This window comes from Mycteria americana, chromosome 4 (genome assembly GCF_035582795.1).
Source record: "Mycteria americana isolate JAX WOST 10 ecotype Jacksonville Zoo and Gardens chromosome 4, USCA_MyAme_1.0, whole genome shotgun sequence".
Lineage (NCBI taxonomy): Eukaryota > Metazoa > Chordata > Aves > Ciconiiformes > Ciconiidae > Mycteria > Mycteria americana.
The window spans coordinates 62,122,281-62,148,188 of NC_134368.1; the positions used below are offsets into that span (position 1 = coordinate 62,122,281).

The 25,908-nt window shown below is 43.7% G+C and overlaps 1 protein-coding gene across 9 annotated transcripts in view; it reads left to right on the forward strand.

Moving 5' to 3' along the window:
- Nucleotides 1-25,908, forward strand: part of EPHA5 (EPH receptor A5) — a 216,182-nt gene that overhangs the window by 41,079 nt on the left and 149,195 nt on the right. For all 9 annotated transcript variants that reach the window (XM_075500803.1, XM_075500805.1, XM_075500806.1 and 6 more), the window contains exon 3: nt 893-1,556. In XM_075500803.1, the coding sequence (XP_075356918.1) occupies nt 893-1,556 (664 nt within the window). The remainder of the gene's footprint in view (nt 1-892; nt 1,557-25,908) is intronic.

Genomic DNA, 25,908 nt, shown 5'->3' on the forward strand with positions numbered 1-25,908 from the left:
GCTGTACTTACGTAGGTTAATCTAATCTCTTAATGTGACACTACAGTTGTCAAAAGCAGAGAGGAAACATTAATGCTGTGTCTCTATTGTAGGCACTGTTGTGGTGCTACTGACTGGTGTGCTGGATCAGGAAAAAGTATTTCTTTCAAGTGATGCACTTCAGAGTGTGGCCAAAATAAAATGAAAAAACAGTTGCTACAATTCCCACAAACAGCTGTGAGAAGTTATCTGGAGCTCTGCTTAAAAACCTATGTAGCACACACAACAGCTCAAGATTTGCAGATCCCTGTAACCTTTACTGGAAGCAATCTGCTCTTTGCATGAGCAGGAACTCCTCTGACTAGCACACTTGGGGAGAGCAAAGGCCCATTTATTTCATACATCACTCTGCTGATTTTCTGGCAGGCTGTTTGGTGGGGGAGAATAGCTTGGAGAAATGTGGTCATCCTCATTGCGTTGGGCAGTGATTTGAGGATGTGGTAGAAAGGAGCCTGGGGGAGCGGGGACAGACGGACTGTAAATAGCTTTTTTTTTTTTTTTTCCTCTCCTATGTGGATGCATTGGAAAAGGCCAACTCATGGCCCCATCTGCTTTTGTTTTGTTCCCTAACACAGTACTAGTGGACAAACCCGTCGGTATGTTTTCGCTTTTCTGAAATGTCTGAAACAAAAGGTTTTTAACTAGCGTACTTTTATATTTCTAAAGGGTGTTTTATCTGACTTTATCAGGAATGTATCAAGCCTCCAGTATGGAAAACTTTGCCATTTAAAACAGTTTTTCCCCCTAAAAGTTCTCCTGAACCTCTGAAGCCCAAGGTGCTCTTAGATGGGAAAGCTAAAATTTTGCGGGAGCTGTAACTTTTTAAAAAGTAATACTTTTCCTTTTTATACAGTGGGAAGAAATTGGTGAGGTGGATGAAAACTATGCTCCGATACACACATACCAAGTATGCAAGGTAATGGAACAGAATCAGAACAACTGGCTTCTGACCAGCTGGATTTCTAATGAAGGGGCATCCCGCATCTTCATTGAGCTCAAATTCACCCTGAGGGACTGTAACAGCCTTCCAGGAGGACTTGGGACTTGCAAAGAGACTTTTAACATGTATTACTTCGAATCAGATGATGAAGACGGGAGGAACATCAAAGAAAACCAGTACATCAAGATCGATACCATCGCTGCTGATGAGAGCTTCACAGAGTTAGACCTTGGCGACAGAGTTATGAAGCTAAACACAGAGGTGAGAGATGTTGGGCCCCTAACAAAAAAGGGATTTTACCTCGCTTTCCAGGATGTGGGTGCCTGCATTGCCCTGGTCTCTGTGCGCGTGTACTACAAGAAGTGCCCATCGGTGATCCGCAACCTGGCCCGCTTTCCTGACACCATCACAGGAGCGGATTCCTCGCAGCTACTAGAGGTGTCGGGTGTCTGTGTCAACCACTCAGTGACCGACGAGGCACCAAAGATGCACTGCAGTGCTGAGGGGGAATGGCTGGTGCCCATTGGGAAGTGCTTGTGCAAGGCAGGGTATGAAGAGAAGAACAACACCTGCCAAGGTAAGGGTCTGCAGGGAAGGTGCAGTGCTGAGGCTACCGAGGTGATGTGCGCTCTCGGCTTTCTTCTCTTCCATGCCCTTCATGCTTGGTTGAGTTGACACTGGTGGGTCAGATTCTCACTTCCACTGAGGTCCTTTGAGTGACCATGACAGCATGAAGAGAGGGGCCTTGGCTGGATGTAGTGGGACTTAACACCTATGTATGGGTCCTTCTGGTGCTTACAGGGCTGTGGACAAGGAGAATCTGGCATGCCACTGTTACCTTTAGAGCACTGTACTGTTGCGTCCATGAGGTGATTGCAATCTTATCTGTTATTTAAAGCTTTACATTATTTTTCCTCAATATTGGGGTTTCCTTATGAATTTTAGAAGCTTGTTTTCTTTTTTCTGGACTGTACCAGGGAATGTTGGAAGTTAATCTCCCTATGCAAGATGTGTTTTGGTTTTGTATTTAGAGGAGTATGTTTTTCTCTCTTTATCACCCTGTTGGGGGGGATTTGATGTGGTGTGAGTTGATTGATTTTCCTCTCTGGTAAATAGTTTAATACAAAGCTGCTCAGCTGTTCAGAGTTAAACCTAAAGCCCCACTGATAAAAATGCTTCCATATGAAGCGCTGAAGTTTTCACACAAGTAGCTGGCTGAGGTTCCTGAGTTGCCGGTCAGCTTAGGTCTCCTCAGTCATCAGGGGCCTTGCGCAAGAGATCTAGGGTATCTGAAGCTCGAGACCTAAAAAAGAATACTTTTAAAGAAGCGCAACATACTCTAAGAGCGTATAATCTCATTTTATGGTTTGCTGTATTATAAACATGATTGTTTATAAAATTGCCCTTCTGCTGTAAATATGTAACAGGTAGCTTAAAACCTATTTGGACATAAAAGAGAAGGGGAACGAAAAAAAAAGACTTCAATGCAGTTTGCTTTTTGCAAAATTAATTATATGTTGGTCATCAGTCCCACCTTAATTGCCTTGTACTTGCAACCACTTAGTAATAGATGGGGAAGGCAGAGGGATTCTGCTCCAACTGAAGTCGGTGTTGCATTTTCTCTTCACCTCACTCCAGACACTTGTTATTGGTGTTTGTAGTGTTGGTGCAAAGGGTAGATCAGTGCATATCCAAAGCAAACTGTGGCCTTGATCCTTTAGTCCTTGGTCACGCACTGTGCCCCCAAAGATTACATAGTTCAAGTCTCTTCAAGGGTTGACTCGGAGAGAAAATGTAGGTATGTTTGGTTTTGGAGAAACCTCTAGTAAACAGCATGTGGAGTGTGCTTTTCAACCAGGATAGTCTCCTTTTTCTGCAGATGTAGTCAATACAGCAAAGTGATTGGTTTTGCTTTTCCTGTGCCAATAAAGGTACTTCTCCTGTTTAGGAGGGGACGAAGGCTTGGACTTGATGTTTGATACGGCACAAGGGGAGCTAAGATCAATATTAGCCCAAGCTGAGGAAATCTAAACAGTCACAGATGAGGGATGTGGGTCAGATAGATCAGCAAGGATCTGCTTCGTTATGGCTAAAAATACTGTGTCCCAAAATAACATGCACAGATTGGGTGCTATGTCTAGATGCTGACTTCAGTCACTTGTAAGAATCTTTAGAGGAAAGGGGTACATCCATTCAAATCCTGCCCTCCCGTGCTGCATGAACAGCATGGGATATCTCAAAGCACTCTTAAAGATCTCAAAAACAAACAAAAACCAAAACACCAAAAACCCACAAACCAGAAAATTGGACTGGTTTAAATGAGAAACCTGAGACTATCTTTGAGGAGCCTACTGTGCCTGTAGAGCGGTTGGATCTCTGGTAGTGTTGAGATAGCAATCTGGGATGTGCTTTCAGAAGACCTTAGTGATTTGAGGTTCTGCATGTGGGTTATTTTTTAAAATTTATTTTTCTTAGTCAATAGAAGGACAAAGTCTGGCCCTGCACTGTGTTGGGTAGGACTGTGATCATAGTTTGGAAGCGTAAAGATGCTTTGTGGCAACGTACCCTTGCCCTTCTGTCATAAGGCATACCCACATAAATTACTCTTACACTTGACCTACAGCCTGCACCCTCGACAGAAGTTTATCACTTTAATTACTCTAGAGCTGTTAGAGCCCATAATTCTCTTTTGTAGGAAAGTCCTAAATTTCATCACCAAATCAATGGGATGTTGGGCTCTGAGTGCCTATGGCAACGTCTGTTTGAGGGCCCCATTTGGATGTCCTGTGTTTAACCCAGGTCATCGTGCCAAACATTTCCTGCTGGTTGGCTCAGAGATGCTCGATAGGAGACATTCAGCCTTAGGCCATTCAGGAGGTCTGCATTCAGCATGTATGGAGTTCATGCGGATGTCCTGTATGAGTAAAATGCTTTCTGGTTTGGATATTGTTATATTCACAAAGATGAGATTTTTTTTCTAGGACAGTAAAGTTCAACTTTGCAGCCCGTAGGCAGAGTAAGTAACACCAAGAAAGCTCCTATGTGCTTGTAGATGCTTTCCCCCCCAGCCTGACTGCTGTTTAGGAAATGCACTCCGTGCTCCTGGCTGACATAACGATAGTCTTGGCACTCTGGTGTAGCTTTGACAAATGCCTAAATAACTTCTGACCTTTGGTTTGTAAATCACTTTGGTGCATCTTGCAAGCAGTCTCCCTGCTTGCTTTCACTTAGGCATAAGCAGGTTATTAGTGACCATGCTTTGGGGAAACATTTTCAACCCACAAGAGCCTGGCTTTGTTTATTAAAATTTCTCCTGCAAAGATGACATTTTCCGAGCTCTAGTGTCGTGTCTGGACAGAGCAGACTACACTCTATTAGAGGTGATGTAAATCCCAGTCACCCTCACAAACATATGGGAACTATTGAAATCCCTTCTGCCTACAAATCATTAATTGGCAGCGATGTTCTGAATTCATCATCTTGTCAGCAGGGTTCCTGTTTGAAGAAGGCACTGACAGTAACAGCTGAGCAATTTCTCTCGCTGGGGACACTGAGGTTGTAAATATGACATGGTCTAATCTCCTTATATAATGTGCTCGCTCTCTCAATTAATATAGGCAGCTAGGTAGTAGTTACTGTAAAGAATCCGAACTACTTGGATTTTTACACTTCCTTTGGCAACATGGCCCATTTATCAGCAACTGCTATGGGACAGCTAGCGGGAGGTAAATTGTGACTGTTTTGGGACATGTTTATAAAGGACCAGTGTTAAGGTTCATTATTCACAAGAATAAATTGCTGTGCTAGTTAATAAGAGAAATGAAAGCAGTTGCTCTGTGAATTTCTACACTGGTTTCCAGAGCAGTGATTTGGTGCCACTAAAGGACCGATGGTTATTGGCTTTGCCTTGGTTCAGCTGGTGCTCTCTGAATGGGTCCTTGAGGAAATGTTCCTGAGCATTTTCACTAGCTGGAAAATGCCCAGTTTCAAGTCTGTTTGGCCAATTTCAAGTCTCCTAATGGTTTCCTGCTTAGCAGGCAGTACTCAACCAAAGTTGAGGGCCAGATCCTAAAATGCTGTAAAACTTGACGTAGTGCCACTGAAGTCTCTGTCTTTACCCATTTAGGGGTTTGGCCAAACAATTTCTTATCTGCCCCAGTCTATGCTTTCCTTCTTCCTGCACTGGCATAGGTGAGTTTTGTTGTAACTTCAATTTTGCTTACTGTATACAGAAGGGCTCGCCATTGGGGTTTGTGTGGGAAATGAATAAAGTCACTGTGAAAAGGGCACCTTCTGGCACTTCTCTTTGTATTCATCCTCACCTTCAGCCCAATATGTTCTCGGTGAGAAGCAAGAAGTGCTTATTTTTATGCCTTTAAAGGCTCTGGAGCCCGTGCTACTGGAAGGGAGGGGATGTCAAGCTAATGAGACCCAAATACACTTGCAGTGGTGAAGTCCTGCTAGTGACCAGGGGGCTGCAGAGTGGTAACTGCGGATGTAGTTGATCTGAAGAGCCTGATATTTTTTCATCTGCTTTTAGAGCTGAATCACAATTAATTAAATATTTGAGGAAAAAAAAAAAAAAAAAAGAAAAAGTTCACTGTATGAGAGCCAAGCTGAAAAGGCAAGTAATGAGTTCAGGAGGTTGTGAGGCTCTCCTTTCCACCAATCGTTGCATGCTGCTACTTGAAGAGACATCAAAAGGAGTACAGCTGGTTTTAGCCAGCTACAAGGTATGGACAAGATTACAGATGTTAGAGGTGGACAAAATAACAGAGGAAAACTTAGTGAAATCTTTCTTCACCCTTTCCTTCTTCTGAGGAAGAACTTTGAAACTGAGAGCTGGAGGGAGGATGGGTCGGGGTATGGTTTTCTGGTTTTAGAAAGGAATTGCTGCCAGAGGGACTACTTGGATATTTTTTTGGTAAAAAAACTCTAGAATGTTCAAGCCCTTCTGCTGTCTTAAATATTGATGTTTGTTTGATTATTCTTCCCTTAATCAACTTTGAACATACATTGAATGCATTTACAAAACAATATTTATTTTTGCTGATTGTTCATTACTTGTGTTGCAATTCAGCTGAGCTCTTGCCAGGAGAAATGAGAATTTCTTACAGAAAACAAAGGCTGCAGGTAAACCTCATGTTCGCAGGTCTTTTATTCTGGATATAATTAAAACTAATTGACATAGGTAGCTAGCTTATGTAGATCAGAAGTTTACCTGCCGAATCAGTTCTCGGGTGATTTTGTTGGTGGCTGATTGGAGGTGAAGCAGAGTTACTCATCTTCCTCTGAGAGCGGTGCAATCAGTGCAGACGTTTGAAGGCACTTTCCCAGAGTGGTGATTGCCCCCCTGTTGATCAGCTATTGGGAGGATATTTGGAGGCAATTGGTTTTTTTTGCAGCTGTGCAGGAGCAGGCAGGCAGAGGTAGTGGCCCTTGGCTGGTGAGTAGCAGAAGGCACCATCTGTGGAGGGTTGGGAGGAAACTGACGGCTTGCAGAGGTGGTGATGGCAGAACCACGCTTGATGCCTTGATGTTTCTATGCCTGCACAGCAGCTATCCAAAAGGCCTGACTTGTGAATGAAACACATAGCTGATACCACAATAAAAAACCCCTTGTATTTCTAACAAATTCACTGTGTGTGGTTTCCTGAGGTGACACAGTGCTGCAGCTCAGCTGTTGCCTTCCCTGTCCCCTTATTTCTGGGAAATGGAAACGTGCTGCTGCACAGGTAACCTTATTTTGGAGCTTGGGCTTTTGCTCTGAAGCAGCCAGTATTTCTGGTTTTGCATCTGATGTAGGTGCAGGAGGGGGGCAACTTTTCTTCAGCCCCCTCCACAACTTGTTTGTGTGCCTCTCCGCCTCAGGTCAGCTGAATTTTTGCTCTGCACTCCTCATTACGGATGCTAGAAAGACAGTCTACTGCTAAATCCTGCCTGTCTTGTGGGAGACTTCACAGCTGGGACTCAGGTGAATAAGGCAAGTGTGCTTTTACCCTTGTGGTGGAGTGGGAAGCAAGCAAAGTCCAGGGATAAAAAAAAAAATCTCTTTTTAATTGTTCTACTGGGAGGTGATTACATGGCAAGAAAAACATTGATGGAAATATTCAGTATATGGAAAATACTGAATTTGGAAATACAGTTGCCCCTCCAGGGAGTTCTTTGCCCATCGTTCATACTTCTCATGTGTTTTTCTGATTAAAACCAAATTGGCCGGGAGTATAGCATGGTAGGTGTTTATATAATTATGAGCTGAAGTGCCTAGTTAATTTTAATTAGGCACAAAACCAACTAGTGTCAGAATAGCTGAATTTTTGGCCACACAGTGTGTATTATCTTTTCAAATGTAAAGAAAATTACTTGAATGCTACATTTCAGCAAAAGGCAGTTGTCACTGGAGCAGGAATGGGTTTTATTCTGTAGAGAGGTGTGTGCATGTATATATTTAGGTGTTTTGTTCTGCAGCTGAAATAATTAACAAGAGCAGGGAAATGTTTTCCGCAGATCAAAGCTGTGTTGCAACAGGATTTATTAAATATTACTCTTCTTTGTTTTATTTTGCACATGTATTTGCCTTCATTATAGCAGGCACAGTATCTGTGTACATGCAACATATTGTGCTTTGCTAATGAGTTGTAACCTTCTGCACTACCTCGTATGCTTGTAACCCTGATGACTCTGAAGATCTTTCCTCATTCTGCAGCGATGCTTTTAGGCCATTACTTTGACCAACTTAACCTTACTGTTCTTTGCAGTGTGACTGCTGTGCAGTCACCTTCCAGAAGGACAGTTAAGGAGTACTTCATTCCTCCCCAAAGTATAGATTGAGCAGTGCAAATAAAATAAGGTTTGGAAATGGCTCTGAAAGTGTAAACTGTGAAGGTCATGTTTGCTTCTTAGCCATAAGATATTTTGGGGCGGATCTTAGGGTATGCTTTTTAGTCTGGTCCTAGATAACTAACTGATATTTACTTGAATACTGACTTTGTTTGGTTTTGGCATTCTTGAATATAGGGTATCCATTGGTAGCTTAAGGAATTTCTTAAATTATGAGATGGGAGATGTGTTGCAGGAGAAAAGGAGTGTTAGCCGTGGTGCTGTTAGGTTCCTTTGATTGCACCTTCGACTTTGAATTGCTTGGAAACAGCTTGCTTATTAATTTTGGTTTTTAGAAACAATTAAGGACTCTGGAGAAATACTAAAGATAAAGTACATGAATGCTGGTTGGCAATGCAGTGAATTTAATTGCCTTGATTTAAGATATGGCTGTCCCCAGCTGCCCATTCTGTCCCATTGCTGGAAGCTGCTGCTGGCTTTGCAGAACTGGATAGTCTGCCCATGAGCTGATGTGACCAATGGAGGGCTTGTCTTGATGCTCCAGCCTGGGGGCAAATAAGACATGGGTACTATCCCTGGATGGTGATCTTTAGCAGAAGGGTGGCTGCAACCTCTTGAACTGCCAAGGGTCTGCCAGAGCTCGTTTGTCAAGAACCCTCATTCCACCTAATTTACATGGGGTATTAAAATGAAGTTGTACTATTGTGTTTTGTTCATAATTTGGGGTTTTGGTTTTGTGTTTCTCATTTAGAAACACTTAGCAGTAGTTAATGATGTGTTGACATTTCAATAATAAGCTTTTCTCTCTGCATGCTTTACATCTTGACCATTTTAACTTGCTTTGGGTTAACATTGAGGTTGAAATCCAGGCTCCACAGAGGGAGGCTACGATTGTGCCTTGTATGAACAGATTCGCAGCTTCCTTCTTATTTCATTTCTTTAGCTGGATAAACTTGTATCCTGTATAAGGTAAGTGTTCAGTAGACTGCAGTAAGAGCAAAGAGACTGCAACACAGATGTCTGCAGAAAGAGGTGAATCTGCTTTTCATGTAAACAGAGATGCTCATTTATTTTGCTGTAAGTTTGCTCATTTTCTATCGCTGAAGAAGTTAATCTAGTATAGACACAATGGTAGCCATGAACAACACGTGGTTAAGGTTCTATTGAGCATGGTACTGATGTGCTTCCATTTTTTATTTCCCTCAGGGGGGCTATGAGGTTGTTAATACTGGAACGAACTCGAAGAGCAAGGCTAGATGTTACATAAACCCCAAACCGTATGCCCAAAACAGATTAAAGAAAAAAAAAAAAAAAGACAAAAGAGACAATGCCAGGCTTGTGGATGTCCCTTATTACTTTCATATAGCTGTCTTATCTTCATATATGTTTGTCCTTAAAAAAACAGCTGAAGTTTGAAGAATTGGGATTTAAGATGATAACTTTCTTCTCACTGTAAATGACAGTCAATCAAGTTAGGGCCAAGGAAATCCACCCCACCTCCCCCCCCTGAAAATCCAAGCTCTAAGAGCTGCAGCTCAGTGGTGTTATCAGGACAAATCCACTGGCTGGGCGGTGAAACAAGGCTGTCCTTGCCTGCATGCCTGCCTGCGCTGCCTGAGGTTACATTCCTGGAAGCAGGGTGGGTGGGAGAGGATATGCATCAGCAGAGCATCTTCATCTGCATCCTCAGCCTGGCATCCTTGCACAGCCCGCTGTGGTGGCAATGGTGGTGGGCTCGTGGTGAGCTCCCATGTCAGGTTTGTCTGGCCAGCATGGCACAGGAGGCAGCACCGGCTTGGGATGTGACCCATTTTTGCAGTGAGACTTGGTGGTGTGTCCTGAGTCAAATCCTCATGGTAGGCTTTGAGTGGCTTGGGGGTAGTTTTGTTGGCACTTCAGATGTGACTCTTTCAACGTGAGGAAAGAAATAGTTAATACAGGCTATTAAAAACATTTCCAGATCATACAAAGGGCTTTTCTCTGTTGGGTCTTGAAGGATCCACTTTATGAAGGAGGTCAGAGTCACTGTTCCCCATTTAACAAATGACAGCCTTGGGCCAGAGGCTGAGTAGTTCAGTGCCAGTCAGAGGCTAGAGCCTGAACCAGGGCTCTGGGTGTCAGTGCTGTACTTGATCCCCATGTGCTCTTTTTATGGTTTTGGACTAACCGAAAACCCTTGTAAGATCATTAATCTCCAGGTAGATTCATTGGGAAGTAACAAAAAACTTACCATTCCTCAGAGCTGGAATTTGAACAGAAGTTGTCTTTGCAAAAGGCTTGCTTTTGTACATCAATTAGATGCTTTCCTTCGAAAAAACGTTTGGCTTGGAGGTGCGTTTTCTGAGCAGGACTCTCACGTCAGCTGGAGCCTCTGCCTAGTGTGGAAGCTGTGCCGAGGAGTCCATCTTTGCCCGAAGGTCCCTTTCGCTGCCTCAGCGTTATTGCGTACCAGACCCTCTGCGTATAGATAAAGCACCCCCTGCCCTAGCAGACTCTCCAGTCCCTCTGCACGTGTGTGACTAGTATTACTTGAATAAAGCGAGCCTGCCTAGGGAGCCAATATAATCTTTATTGAACTCCGGAGTCACGGTTGCCATCCACCGAGTGAAATGGCTACCTCCTGCGTGGTCATAAGGGTTGCTCTCCTACGGTACTAATTCCCCGGATAATGCATTAGAGGCCTTACACTTGAGTTGGACAGTCTGTCATCCCATTGCAATGGTGACAGAGGTCACAGCATTGCCTTCGAAAGCTGCCTGGAAAGGAAGCTTTTTAATTACTGCAGAGCCAAAGGAAAAGCCGCTCCCTACGAGCGTGGGGAATGTGCTAATTTGGTATTCGGCAGAAGCAGCCTGTGGGTTGAAGCTTCCCAGCTCTGAGCTGCTTTGCAGAGAGCCTGCAACCCAGGCAGTGACAGAGCCGGGACTGCGGACTTGGTTACTGCTGTGGCTCTGTGTGGGTTTGAGAAGTGCCAGCAATGAGGGGATCTTGGGACAGGACCCAGCATTTTATTACTATAAATCCAAGGTAATTGGGCATGTTAATTACTGGAAGAAAACCACAGCAGGGAGGAAAGGGTTCAGGGTGACAGGGAGGTGCCATGGTTAATTGCCAAGGTCCACGGATGCGCTGTGACCCTGTACTTGTGGGATTTCCTGCATTGCAATGGTTGAGTTGCAGCAGATTGAGTATTATCTCTCCAGGAAGAAACCTCTGGAGCGAAGTGTCTGCAGAGGGAATTTGAGGTAAAAATGGCTAAAGGCTCACAGAGTACTGTGGCAAAACCAGTCATGGGACCCTCCAATATCAAGTCAGATGTTGCTCAGGGCTTTTGCGTGCATATGAGTGTGCCGGTTAGGGCTAAGTGTACAGATGATGGGATTTCACTCTTCCTGGCCTACCTGGTTTTGGGGCTGCTTTTTGCCTGAGCACTTGATGCTCTTTCAGTGCCAGAGCGGGTGATCGGCAAGAGACTCATCCTAGAAGTGAAATGCATGGAAATGGCTACAAACCTCTGCAGAAAAAGGCAGGTGTCTGTCTTGCAAAATAATCTTTCCCTCTGCCTACCCAAAGTCCTCAGTCAGGCTCAGACAAAAGCTTTTCTCCCTTTCCTGTGCACAAGGCTGGCCTGTATTATTTATTTATTTGTAAAGCCTTTTTTTTTTTTTTAGAAGAGCTTTTACATTATTTTTCTCTGCTCTCACAGTTCAAGCATGATTTAATATGTCAAAACAAGTTTGCTTAGCTGGCCTTGATTGTCTTGCATACTTCCACTAAAACAGGGCAGTCATCCTTCCAGGCATGCTGCTGCCCAGACAAATGAAGTGTTACTGCAGCTAGGACCTGCTCTCATGCTGTGACAGTAGTAGCGTCCTCCGACAAAGCTGGCAGTGGGGAATTTAGACGGGGGTAATGCCTACAGACACGGCTTGGGTCAGAGCAGTGTGGGCCCACACAGGCAGATGCAGAGACAAGCTTCTGCTCGAGAGACTTAATCCATCATTCATGTGCAAAGGCATTTTGGTCCAGATTGAGAGTCTAGCTCGTACCAGAGAGAGAAGGAAACCGTCCTGTTGGTGCCTGCACTGGTGAGCCTGGCATAAATAGCACTCGGAGCCCTTGCTGCAGGGTAGTGCTGCCAGACTAATACGTCTGGGTGCAGGTTTCCTGGCAGAAGTGAGTTGCAGTGTGATCTTCTGTAGTTGATGGGGATTTTATCATTGATTTTGGTGGGAGGGAGAAGATAATCCTTTATAATATATTCTTAACAAATAAATGATTACCTGGCCTAGATCTTTATTAAGTGTTGCACTGACTGCCAGCAGGGCCCAGGATAGAAATTTAGTTCATAATAATTGATGCAGATCAGATCAGACCTATTTCTCAGCAAATGGTCTGATCCTGATTTCTGCCAAACCTCCTATATATCAGAGAATTTCTGGCTCTTTGTGGCTGTCGTTTTCTCATCTCGTGCAGGGGGACACAGGCTAAAATTCATCCATGTGTTTCTGCAGTATGCTCCATTGGAAAGAGTAGGGAAGAAGTTTTGAGTCACTCCTCACTCTTACACAGTTTAAAAAGGCATGTCAGCCCTTCAAGCCTGCTTACAGGACTTGGTGCATCATAGGAAGCCTTCCGTAAGCTGCTGCTGCAGTGCTGTGTGCTCAGCTGGCTCTTGCTCTGCACTTGGCATCCTCATCGTTGATGTCTTTGGGCTCTTGCCTCATGGATGTGTCGGTAACACAATACTCAGCAGTCAGGTCAGACATTTCCTGGTGCTTTTTTGCTAGTGTGCTACGTGGGGTTTTCACTCTGGGGTGTGGGATGGCTGCCAGCTGGAAATCTGGTGCTTGGGGACAAGTGAAATGATTGTATGAGTCTGTTATTGACTGAGCTCTGAGCGTGGCTAATGGCATTGACAAGAGCTGTGTCATCCTGATGGTGAAGGCGGCAAGTCACGCGCTGGTTCTGAAATGTAGTGTTAAGTGCAGTGGTAGATGGGGGGGCAGTGCCCCCTGCCAGACCCTGCCCTTCCAAAATATTGTAGGGTACTGTTTGGTTTGGTGGCCTCCCAGCAATTCCCAGGTCAGAAGGGTGCTTGGAGAGAGCCAAGAAGTCTGCTTTTTTCCTGTTTGTCTGTGGGTGGCTTTTTTTTTTTCCCCCAAGATAAGACTATGCTAGGTCAGACCTTGGTATATAAAGCAGTTGGCCAGTGTTATCTGAAAAGTTGATCCCATGACTGTGTAAACTTACAGTTGAAGGTATGCTCTTACATCAGGATGCCTGTGCATGATGCCTTCTGTGTCTTTGGTCATGCCTGTATGTGCAAGTAGTTTGCCGCACTTTGTGTGCGCTGTGCACACGACTAAGAACACAGTGTTTCTAATGTGGCATGTGTGTTTACTCTAATACCATGTGTAGCTTTGGGCTAACAGGAAAATGAGTATTTTACAAGAAAAGCAAGACCAGCCCAAACTAGAGTCTGTTTTCAGGTGGAGGCATTTGCTTTTAGGTTGGAGGCATAAAAGCATTAGCTTTTAAAGTTCTGGTGTTCATTTTCAGCGAGCTTGTTGTAAGTGTTTTGCCACTCTGATCGGGGAGAAACCAAGGCTGTGCAACAGTCGTGCTGCAGTTATGTCTGTAGGGCATCTGAGTCTGCAGAGGCGTTGTGGGATCTAGTTGGAGGCACATTGTCACTGTCTGTGTGCTGCTGGCGGATGGGTGAGGGCCCATGGAAAGCCAAGCTAGACCATTTCTGGTTGTGGAGTCCCCTTCTGTGTTTTGCGTTGTGTGCATGCATGCAAACAGCATGGGCTGTGAATACAGAGAAACAAAAGTATTCTTTCTGCAGGTTTATTGAGCAAAAGCTTCTGGTTTAACAAATTCAAATTTTACGTGTTCCAAAGACTGATTTCTAGATGCCATAGGGAAAAGTGTCGGGCCACATTCAAATTAGCCTTATTGTTCCATAATATCTTACTGGAGTACAAGGTTAATTAGTACCATAGGCAAGATGCATTATTCATCACAGCAATCAGGCTTTTCTTCTGTTGGGCTGTTTGTTGTATGCTGCAAATGGTTTCCCTTCCAATAACAAATCCTTGATATATTATTTTCATATTTAATCCTGCAAAATCATATTTGTGATATAAATTATGTGGGCACTCTGATGCTGATGGAAAACATTTCAGGTGTCAAAAGGACTATAATTTTAATGTTTAACTCCTGGCTTGCTTGGGCATAGACCTTCAGGACCATGGGAGATACAAGATGATTTTATTAACACCCATCTTCAATCTGACCCAAGCTGGGGTTAGTGCTAGTGATGTCCGTAGCGCTGTGTTTTACATCAGTAGTGTTTTCAATGCTAATTATCAGCAGTATTTCATTGCAGGTGTGAAGTGCTGAAGGCATGTTGCTGCTTCGGCACTGTGGCAATATCCCAGCGCAGATCTCCAGTGTCTCCATTCCCGCACCGAGGGTTGCGGGTGGGGAAGGCTCTTTCTAGCAGGGCTTCTTCAAGCACAAGGGCTAAATTTAATACGAGGTGCCCTTGGCTACCTCCCAGTGCCAGGGTCCCACACGGGCCGCAGCTGCGAGCAGGGGAGATGCTGTCTGACTGGTTTGAACAAGGTCTAGCGAGTGGTGGCTTTCACTTGCAAAGCCTGTTTGTGGTGCATAGGGTTTGGCCTTTCTTTCTCAGTTCAAGAAACCAGCACTACCTCGTCCTCAGCTGGTAATGAGTCTACTAGAGAAGAGTCACGCAGGGGGAGGAGTTACACAGTGCTGCGATTCATCTGATCCTTCCTTTCCCTAAAGGCAAGGCACTTCCACCCCTGAGATCCTGCTGCCTTCCTTGTCCAGCATTCGGGAGGCTGAGTCACTCCCATATCCTGAGATTACAGTGCTGCAGGTGCCTATAGCTTCCAGAGCAGCACCTGGAAAACACAGTGAGCTGCAGTGATCCCTCTCTGCCACAGTGTCTATTTAAACAATAGTATTAATTTGAAAGATCTTTGGGAGGTCTTTCACTGCTGTTTTCTAGCTCTGACATTTTGCCCTGGCTGCCTTCTGGAGGAGTTTTCTAGCCTTCTGTCAGCTGTACATGCATGAATTAAGTGCGTAGATAGGTATTAGGAGGGAAAACTGAGACACAAAGGCTGAGTGACTTGCTGAAGGTCCCACAAACCAATTTTCACGGAGTCAGGAGGCTCAGTCTTCCTGCTTCTGCCATCCTTGCTTCAAGATCATTAGCAATTCCTCTGATCTTTCTTGCTCTTCTGAAAAGGATTTAGGCATGCACTTGCTTTCTAACATAAGATGGTGCAGCCTCCTCGCACAGCTGGGCATGCCTTGCGAAGTGATGCTGTGCTGTCAGGGCCCCGGGGGAGTAACTTGCACTGACATGGCTGGAGGATAAATATGGCAGAGTTTTTTACCTTAAATAGCCTGTGGCAACAAAACCGCTGCGCTCCGCCAGCCTCACTGAAGTGATGGCGAGGAATGCTCGAGATTCCTTTGTGTTCAAATCAGCAAGTAAATATTTTCCGGCAACCCTGACTCACTTCCCTTCTGCCCCTCTTGTTTTGTATGTGCATTATGTTCCCCTCCCGAGTTTCCCTTGAGGAGGAGCAGAGCACTCTGCTTAGGTGATGCTTTGCTGCTTGCCTCCTCTGGGCTGGGACAGAGAGGAATTTCAAGGGCACAATTTTTGCAGTCTAATGCAGAACACAATGTTGGGTTTGTGTCAGATAATAGAAAATTAACACACGCTTTGAAAGCGAGTACCCTGGTGTGTCCGGGGCTTTCTGGGGCGGTTTGGAAACAGCTTCTCAGCAAGAACAGGCGGGTGGATAAATGCCCAAATTACACTTGTCTGTCAAACAACCAGCAAATGTCTCTGGCCCTTGATTTAGGTGCTGTTGTGATACAAACAAATGAGCAGTAACAGGAATGTAAAGAAGTGATGATGAGTATTATTCTTTTCCCCTGATTATTACCCACTGCTTTAAAACAAGTAGCTGAGATGCCTTTCAGGAGAACTCTGCTCTTCATGAAACTGCATTTGTAGAGTAATTTGGATTGCTTCAGGTTAAAACAGAAGGGTGTACACACAATGTTGGCTTAAAAGTTGATTATAGGCAGCAGAATAAGTAAATTTTACCTAAAATATAATTATGTAAATTACAAAAAGTGGAATGGCTTTGTCAGCTTAGTCTTTAACAGTCTCATCAATAACTTATGAGATTCAGTAAATGCACAGTGCTAGTATGCTACTTTGTTGCACACTGTTATGACATAAAGGTAAAGGAATTTAATTTTTTTAAGCATCCCTGGGGACAAAAAAAAAAATCACAGCAATCAGTGGTGTGTAAATTTAGTGTAGTGTTGTAGATCAGCATGGTTGAAAGTATTAATGAAAGAAAATATTCTTGGGATGCTGTGTCCATAGATCTCTGAAATAGCTTGTGGGGGCAAAGACTAGACTGTGTGGATGATAAATAATAGAAGAGCTTCGCTCCCTCTCCTCCGCTCCCTTTTCTTAGGTTTGCATGACATGAAGCACTACTTGGAAAAAGTAGTGTGGTGTTCAGTCTGTACCAGAATATAACAAAAGCCGTTGTTGTTCCAGAGAAAAGTTGTATTTCTGGTATGTTTTGATTTTTGAAGTAGTTGGTCTATAGGTCTGAGTCTGAAGGGGAGAAAAAACTATTAATCGCCACAACTGGCTGGCATCATGAGTGGAGAAAGATCCATGAAATCAGAGGGTACGCATAGAGGGGGAAAAAAAGCCCATTGTTTTTGCCTTGGCCACATGGATATAACCAGCAACTTGAGAATTTCTCTTTCAGATGTGCTTAAGAATACAAACAGTGTATATACACCTAATGGCCCTACCTGAAGAAGAGGAGGTCTGTCCCATCGAGCAGGTGCTTGGAAGAGAGGCGGGGTTGGGGCATGGCACAACAGGCAAGCTACTGACATGACATTTGGCAGGCATCTTGGGGACTCTGTGGTATCTTTTCCTGGTACTTTTATCCCATAAATGTTTTATGTCTACTTATTAAAGATGGATGTGGTGCTGGCGCTAGGTGGGACTGACCTTTGATTACCTAAAGATGACCCCATAAACTCAGGTTTATCCTCTTTTTTTTCCAGTGCTAGATTTTAGACTCTTTGCTTTGACTTTTTTCTTTTCCCTAGAGGCAGTGGAAGATTGAAGTCTCCTAGATGCTTTAAAAATCACCATGTTTAAAAATGTTTTGAATCTTCATTTCTTGGAGAAAAAGAATCAGGTCCTACTTTAAATAGCTCGTTTACATTTTGTAAAAGGCAATAAAGGAAATGTATGATTTCCTGGGCTTTAAAACAGCAGCAACATCATGTTAATAGCACTAACATGTGGCTAACATTGCTTTTCCAAAGCCATGGGAGTTTTGCGATTGATGATGAAGAAAAAAGGGCTGAGCAGTCAGTCTCAGTCGTGCTTCTTCTATACTTGCCTTTTTGGGGTGGAATTCCCAGGGCTTTTGTCACAGGACCAAATATCTGTTGTACACAAGTGATGTCATTATCCTCATTTTGATCATGAGGAAGCAAAGCAAAGCAAGAAATTGCCAAAATCATGTATCATTCAGTGGAAAATCAGGCTTCCCAATCTTGTACTCTACTTGCTAAACCGCGTGTCCATGCAGATACAGTGACTGTTATTTCTTCTCATTAGTAAGTGTAGGCATGTATCTACTATATTTTAGGTGATCTTAAGTGACTCGCTGTCCTGGCAATAGTTAGTTTCAGTGATGTGATTTGTAGTTTACAGTTGAGGGTTTTTTTTTTTTTCCATATACCTAGGCCAGGATTTCAACTGTAGCTCAAACACTTTGTTACATCTTGTATTACATGTTCTCACAGTCTACAGGATATTCTCAACTAGATTAGGAAAGCTAGAGACAGGAGAACATCATTAATGTATGAGTATTTAATTTCCATTGTCTTACGCTATTGGGGAAATAGGAGATATTTAACATGTTAGAAATTCCACTACAAAGTATATGGTATTACTAAGCTATTTTCCCTTCTAGAAAAGGCTGGATTAAATATTTTGCTCTGTGCTGACTTACTAAAAAGGATGACTTGCAGCCTTTTCTCTTTTGCTGACGCACCAGATTCTAAATACATGTTTCAATGTTTGCTTTAAAATAGCATGCCACCGTGGATGGTGTTTCTACATGTTTAATTATCTCTTGAAAAGAGAGTGAAAGCGGATCAGTGCCTTACAAAGCAATACGCCTCTGGTTTGCATCCTGTGGCTACAGAACTAGATCTCTTCCTCTCAAGTAAAAATGAAAACAAAAGCTCTTACTGTCTTCATGCAAAACTGGCCATCTACTGTTTGGACAAAACTCCTCAGACTTGCAGCTTCTGCAGTCAAAAGATTAGCAAGCCAAAACATACAAGTGCAAAGTTTCCAATAAACGTTGATTAACTAGTGTGTAGAAATGAAGCCTTCTGTGAGGTTTCAGTCCCTTCAGTTGAACTGTTTTATAATGTAATGCTATCAGGATATTTCATTGTACACAGAAAGGCAATGTGTACAATGCCTCTAGCACAAAAAATATATGTGCTAAAATTCCCAGGAGCGGGTGAGTTCCTTGAATTTATCAAGCTTGCTGGTGTGCCTCCAGAAATTTTCCCCAAAATGATGACTAGTTCTTTAATTACACTTAGATAGAGATGTGTTGTTGGTGGTGTTTGAAACTACAGATTGAATTTAGTAATGTAAGTGTCATTAATCTGGTGAAATAAAAATGCCGAGTTTTTTAATAAGGTCTCAATTTAATGTTTTTAAATGCTCTGAAGAGATTTAATGCTAAACCAGCTGATATAAATCTGCTCGGCTCCTCTGTAATTGTCTCTCTCAAGCATGTACCTCTCTTCAAGGGAACTTGGCTCACACTAATTTCAAAGCTGTTTACTGCCTGCATGAATTTGATGGACTCTCACTTTTATTGCTAAAAGTTGTTAACATCAGAGGTGACCAGGAAACTGAAGTGGCAGAGTCTATATATAGTATTAATTGTCCTATATTTTTTTTGTGGAGTACCACAGAAGAGCCCTGGTCTTTCTGTTATGCTCTAGATGCCTAGAGCCTGTCCGAAAGAGTTTGCAGGTTTGAGTCTTACTGTCTTTCAAGCCTTCCAGGTGAGTTTTTGGGCCCCATTTTGGGGGACTTGTGTGTGTAACAGACTGTGCCTTGCTTTTTGATTGTGTAAATGGAGGTGTATCAGTGCCACCGCTTGATCTTGCTGGTTGCAAGGCATTGGGAGATGGAGCTTTGTAGCTGCATCAGCCTGGCGCATTGAGGTTTCATGCTGTGCTAAATGGAGTAGAAATATGCCATTGTTTTCATTATTACATTTGCTTATTCCTAAATAAGCTCCAGTATTTTTTCCTGTGGCATTTTGTTTTCCCCTCTTTTTTTTTTTTTTTTTTTAGCCAAACATACTTTTCATAACAAATCATCAAATTGGTGTGTTTCAGATGAGGAAGGGAGAGCATTACTTGAGTTGTGTTCTAATTTGTATATACGAAACATGCTGAATTGGCATTCCTTCTTATGGAAATCTTGGTGGCTTCTTCATTAAGCTTATGTTCATTCAACTTCTGTGGACTTGTCATCATTTATACCAGTGCAAAGTGAGTCCAGATGAACTCCCTTCCATGCTTAGTTTCCTTGTATGGGAGAGCTGAGAAGGCCTTGCCCTGGGGGTCAGGATGGAGCTGCCTGCATGTCAGTGAGTGTATTTAGCCATCCTAATAGTAAATATTGTGGTTGAGAGGCAGTGGTATTCACAGGGGAGCTGAATCACTGCAGTTGCTTCAGAGCAACAAAGAGCGGAAACTGTACCAGCCTTGAAGATGAATTGGTGCTGCGGTGATTAAAAAGATACACATTTCCCATGTTCCACGTAGGAGTCGGCATTGTTTTCCCTGGGGATTTTCATCAGTCTGTAAGTAAAAGATGCTGATGGTTTCCTTGGGGAGCAGCTTAAGGTCTGAGAACATCGTTTGCCATCAGATACTCCTCATTAGGTGGTAGCTGGCATAGGAGAAAGCGGGTAGGGTGCTGAGCTTTGGCACTTTTCCTCTCCCTGGCTGAGTCACCCCTTCCCTTTTCAGGGCTTGGTGTCCTACCATCTAGCTGAGATGAGGGAATACCTGTGGATCAGCCTCCCCAGGTATTTGGGGGGGGTGGAGGGGAGGAGGTTTCTCGGGACATGATGCTGTGTGAAGTTAGAGAAGTCCAAATAAATACTGTATGTCTCGGCATGGGGCAGGGAGCCTGCGCATTTGCAGGCTTGGGGCTGGCAGGGCACGGATGCTCCTGGGTACCATGGTGCAGTTAATGAGCACTGCTGCTTTTCTTCCACCGATATGTGAGCGGCTTGGCAAGCAGGCCAGGGAGGACGAGGGGCAGCTCGTGAGCCCAGTCACTGCCCTGCTCTTTAATTATTACTGTTTTCGAATCCCTTTCAGTATTCACAGCTCAATTTGTGTGCTAATTGGCCCTTTTAATAATCAAAAGATAGAGACTACAAAAGTCGGGGTATGCGTTCTCCCGGCAGTGCCACTGCGTAGCTGTGATAAATTATCTGTGGCAAATGTTCTGTTGCCTTGTGGCGCTTGGCCTCTGTCAACTGGCACGTTTTCTGCTGGGTCTGGTGGCCTCCAATGTGAAAGCTGGTCTGGGAAGGAAATAAGCTGAGGGGAGAGTGGCTACTGAGTGCTGTGGTGCTGCTGGAGCGGGGGGATGCTGAGGCACAGAGAGGTGGATGCTGCTGCAGGGAGGGTTTCTGCTGCTGGGGGTGGTGATCGAGGAGTGGAGACCATGCAGCTCCTTCCCCAGACGGTGGGTGAGGAGCTCGGCGCCGAGTGCAAGTTGAAGTGACTTATCCACAGCTCCTCCTAAGGTACAAAAATAGGTTTCCTCGTTTTCACCGCCTCCCTTGGCTTCCTGTGTCTGCCTCCTGCTCCTGTCCCCCATGAGATCTGAGGTGGAGCGAAACCCGGCTTCCTCGGTGCATCTGGCTCTTCTCTCTGCCGTCACATATGCTGCGGCGTTTCGCTGGAGCTGCTTGAAATGCAGCTATAATTATCGAGTACATATCTGCTCTCATTCCCTCCCACTCACCCTCTGGCACCTTGTGCCGGGCCCTGCTTTTCCCTGCAAACCCCCTCGCTCATTCCTAGCGCTTCCACCTCCCCTCTCCCTCCTCCCTGCTGCTCCCAGGTGTGGGAGAAGCCCCCTCCTGCACCCCACAGCCCTTCCCACGCTCTTCCAAGCCCACCAGTGGGGAAGCTTTTCTGTGGTATCCATGTCAGGAAGGGGCATTGTGCTTGCATGTAGGTTGCCTTCTGCCCGGGGATGCCGGTTTGCAGTGTCCCCGGGGTCCCTTGTAGCGGAATCATTGCTGCTGCCTTTTTTTTTTTTTTTTTTTTTTTTTTGGACAGGCAGTTTTGTTCTGATGTAGCGGTACGTGCAGGAAAAAAAGGAGATGTAACAGCCTTCCTGCCCCCAGCAGCATCCCAGGCAGCTCGGATGGGTGGAGCGGCAGGACCCAGCATCTGGACCCTCCGTCTGGGACTGAGAAAACCCCAGCCTCCTGGCTGCTGGGGAGGATGTGCGTAGCAGGATGAGCTGCAGGGGGTGATAGAGGAAAGGGACAGCTTGAGTCGGGCGAGGGATGGCTTTGTATTTTATAGCATGTGAGTTTGCTTTTCAGGGCTTTCTCACAGGTGCACGTGAGAGCAAGGAGTGTGGCTATGGTCTGGGCCTTTGGGGATGCCGTGTCCTCTGCTTTTCACAAAAAGATGGCACTTGCAATTTTTCCTCATTGCTGGGTTTGCTTCTAAACGGCTTATTGTTTTGGAGGAGGGCCATCACAGAGTTGGTAAACCTTTTTCCATGGAGGTGTTTTATGATGTTTGTCCTGCTTATCTGGAGTTGAGGAGCATCCATTTGTACCTTTGGAAAAGTCAGTGTAATTTTGGAGGAAGCTATTTTTGTTGGTGCCTTAGTTTCGGGAAATACTACCACGTTGCTTGTGAGATGCTAAGAAACTTTTCCCCTCCTGCATGTTTTCCTTCCACCGATAACTGGCCAATCTCCAAGGCCAGCCCTTTTAGAGAGAAATCAGACACACTGTGCATTAATTTCTTTTTAATCAGTTCTTTCACATCATCGACGAGATGTTCACCATGAAAGAAATATGCAAACTTTCTTCTCACTCTTCACGGTAATAAAATTGGTAAAAGATCCTTGAAGTAGAAACTGTTTTCTTAATTTCTTGGTAAGTTTGTGGAAAGTGAAGGGGGGAGCTTATCTGATTTCTTAACAGGGCTTGGAAAACTCCCTTGGGAGATGCTGCTATCCATTATGGCTGTGTGTCTGTGCAGAAATAAGAGTCTGCAAAAATAACCAGATGTGCCTAGTACATTGGAAACAACAGTCATGATACTGCTTTCAATAATACACTACTGGGGGATCTTGCTGGAGGTGAAATAAGATATAACATGGGAGAATCAAGAATGATGTATGAGTGTTGAAAACTGGGAGGTAGCTGGGTGTAATGTGTAATTACTTAAAAATATCTTTTAGTTTATCTTCCCCACAGGCTTCAATGGATCAGAATTTTCTGGTCTTTTTCTAAAAGCAGTAATTTTCTTTTTTCTTTGTTTTCATGGAAAGCATTGAACTGAACACAAGCTGATTTGTTTCAAGAAAGCTTCTACCCTGTTAACTAGGGGCATAAAGAATTCATGCTGAAAATGTTATGAGCCCGAGTTGCGTATAGCTCGCAGTTTTCATGTTAACCCATCCTTTGGCTTTATCTTTTTCTGGTGGAAGGGATGTTGGTGGGAGGGGAAGATGTTTGCATACCTAAAAATAAGTGTAGTACTTAGTAGAAGAAAACCAATAAATTATTAGAAAGCAGCATTTGTCAAAAGTGGTCAGTAAACACAGAGTTCAGTGGGTTTTCCCAGCTCTCCCTGGAGGCACGTGAATGTAGTGGGTGGCTGCGGCAGGGCTGGTGTATGGATTGAGCAGCCAAAAGGGGAGATGTCTTAGCAATATCCAAGCTTGGGCAGAAATGTGACTCGAGACATGGGCTTAGACTTGTTAATATAGACTCATCTTGGAAAAGAGTAAGTTTCAGACTACATGTATTGCTTCAGTTTTTGGAAAAAATACGGAAAAAGCCTTGGGATTCAGCAACCCGTGAGGCTTTCTCTCGCCTAATCTTTTCATGTTGGTGGTTTCACAGAATGCAATTTATGAAACAGGATGGTTTTAGGGGGTTGGTATTCATTTCCAGTTGATAGGTCCCAGTTTGTCTCAAGCCAAGAGTGACCAGATGTAATTACCATATGGTGGCCATATATAAATAGTTATGGGAGTGTGGGAAAAGAGGGAGAGGCAAGGAAATGGGTAGAGTATTGGCTGTGTGTTTTTGCTTCTTGCAGTTATCAGTATCATAGTATTGTAAATGTATGCATGCAGAAGTTGTGCAGTTTGCTTGAAAATCATGAATTTTAAATCCTGCTTATTTGTTGAATTCTTTGATTTGCCTCACAGATTTTTGAGCCTTTAGTTTTCATTTTCAAGCTTTGCTTGGCAAATGTGAAGCCTGCAAATGTAATTAGAAAAAGAAGGATGAAGGTTGTGATGCTAATGGGTTCTTTAATGTAAAATACCAAATATGATGGAAATAAGAGACCTGGCAAGAGTGGCAGGAAAACATAAACAAACCTTTTGCAGCTGATACTGATTGCTCAATGCTCCAACTGAGGGGTTGCTCCAGGAATAACTGGGTTAGGTTTTCTGGCTTGAATTCACGACTAGGTGAGACAAGATTAGTATAATAAAAACCCATTTGGCTTTAACATTTCAGTGCTTTGCATCTAATGTCTTTTTCATCAGAGGGGCAAGCAACTGTATCCATCTGAAGATAAACCTCGCTGTCTGCATCAGTAATAGTCTCTGAGAGGACTTGAAATAACAGAGGTAAGTTTTGGGGAATATATACTGCTTTTACCTAGGCTATATGAATTCTCCACTGGAGAAAAACAAACATTAGTCCCCAGCGCTGCCATTCTGTCACTTTTCTTTCCCAGCAAATTAAGATATTATCCATGGTATAGTAAATTATTTAAGATCAATACACTTGGCAAGTTCTTATCTTGTCCAGTAGGTTTAAGATGAAAAATTATACAGCATGTTTTCAAATGAAGTGTTGCATACATGATAAATAGTCATTAAATTGTGCCTCACAGATGACATCATACCTAATAATACGTTAGGAGTGTTTGTATCTATGCAGCTCCCAGAAGTCAATTATTTTGTCAGCCTGTGCTGCCTCATGAAAATAGCAGATTTTTTCCACCAGGGCCAGGCAGGTACCCATGAAGGCGAAACTAAAGCAGATGTGTTGGTGGGAAATGTGGCATTGCAAGGCCAGTGTAGGTGAAGTGAATACTTAGAAGTTGTAGAGAACCTTGAGGCTGATGCTTTTTTCTCTTCATCTTACTGACAGTATCAAATGGCCAAAGTACAGAAGCAAATGTTCAGCTTTAAAAACAATGGGGAGCAACAGAAATTTTCTAAACGGGGGTGTGCACCTCCAACTTGAGCACAGGCTTAATGCTCATGTCGTGACGTGCCTAGAAGGAACATTTTAGCTACTTTGATTTATTAGCTACCCAGTCACTAATGGTGTCTGCATGAAACTCCAAACTTAGTCCAGGTTAGAAGCTGCTCATGAAAAGTTGAAAGCAGCCTCCTAGTTGTAGTACTATTATTTCACATTGAGTTATACTTCATATATTTCACTGTTGGTATTAATCTGCAAGCAGTCAATGTACCTATTTGTATCTTGTGGCATATATCATATATGCCTTAACTAGCTTAGCCTTGTTTTAGAAGTGTTCTTCTGTTTCCTACAAATAATAATGCTGAACATTTCATTATTTTGGGGAGCGATGAGCACGTGCGAATTATAACAATCTTGTATGGTCTGTCTTTGCAGCAGTTGCAAGTCTTGACGTAACTGGTAGTTTTTCTTTGTAGTTGTAGATCCTTCTTGAGCTCTGTTATGTAAAAGTTTGAGAACTTGTGTTTGAAATGAACTTAATGTAAATGTTTGAAAATTTTCTCTCTTCCCTTAAAAAGTTCAGCTTTAAGACTTTATACTGGGACAGAGGTGGTCTCTGATCCCCCTTCTCAAAGCCCACCTATGGCAAACCCTGGAGATGCAGACTGTTCAAGATGCCTGCAGCACAGTCTCTTCCCGCACTATCTGCATGATAGTGCACTACAGCTGATGGGGAGCTGCAGGCACCTCATCAGCTTGAAACCCTGTCCCTCATCACAGTCTTTCCTTTGGTGAGAGCTGTTTGTAAAGTTTTCTCAAAAATTTATAGCCAAGGTAGTTTCTGCCTTTCGTGTTTTCCCAAACACAGGTGTTAAGGTGGTTGTATCCACTGGATATTGTAAGAATGATGTTCTTAACTTTAAATAGGCTCACAACTTGAAATCCTGAAGACACCGATGCAGGCTGAATCCAGTACTGAACTGGCAAAGGTGAAAGCGTGGAATAAATATGAAGCAAAGGTTTTGACACTGGTGCATCCTCACTTGCTGCCAAAACAATCTGTTTGTACGTGTCCAAAAAGCCTTTTAGGTAGTGAAAATTATCCAGCAGTAGAGTATGGCCAGAAAATGTCTGGGTAAAGAACGCTTTAAAATGGGAATTTCTTATGACAAAGAAACACTTGTCTTGATTAAAGCAAGAATACCAGTTGAAAACACTTGTGACTTTGAACTTCATCTCTTGGCTCAGTTTACTGTGTAGAGTGTGTTTCAAATGCCTAAATTCTTTGCATCTTTCACTACAAAGGGTGCTGGATGCCCCAGTAGTCTTGGAGGCTACCCAGATCGGTCTTAGACTGTTTTGAGACTGGCTGCGATGTGACCCAGAGAGATCCCCTGCAGTAGATTATCCTTCTAAGAGGAACCCAGCACGTTTTGC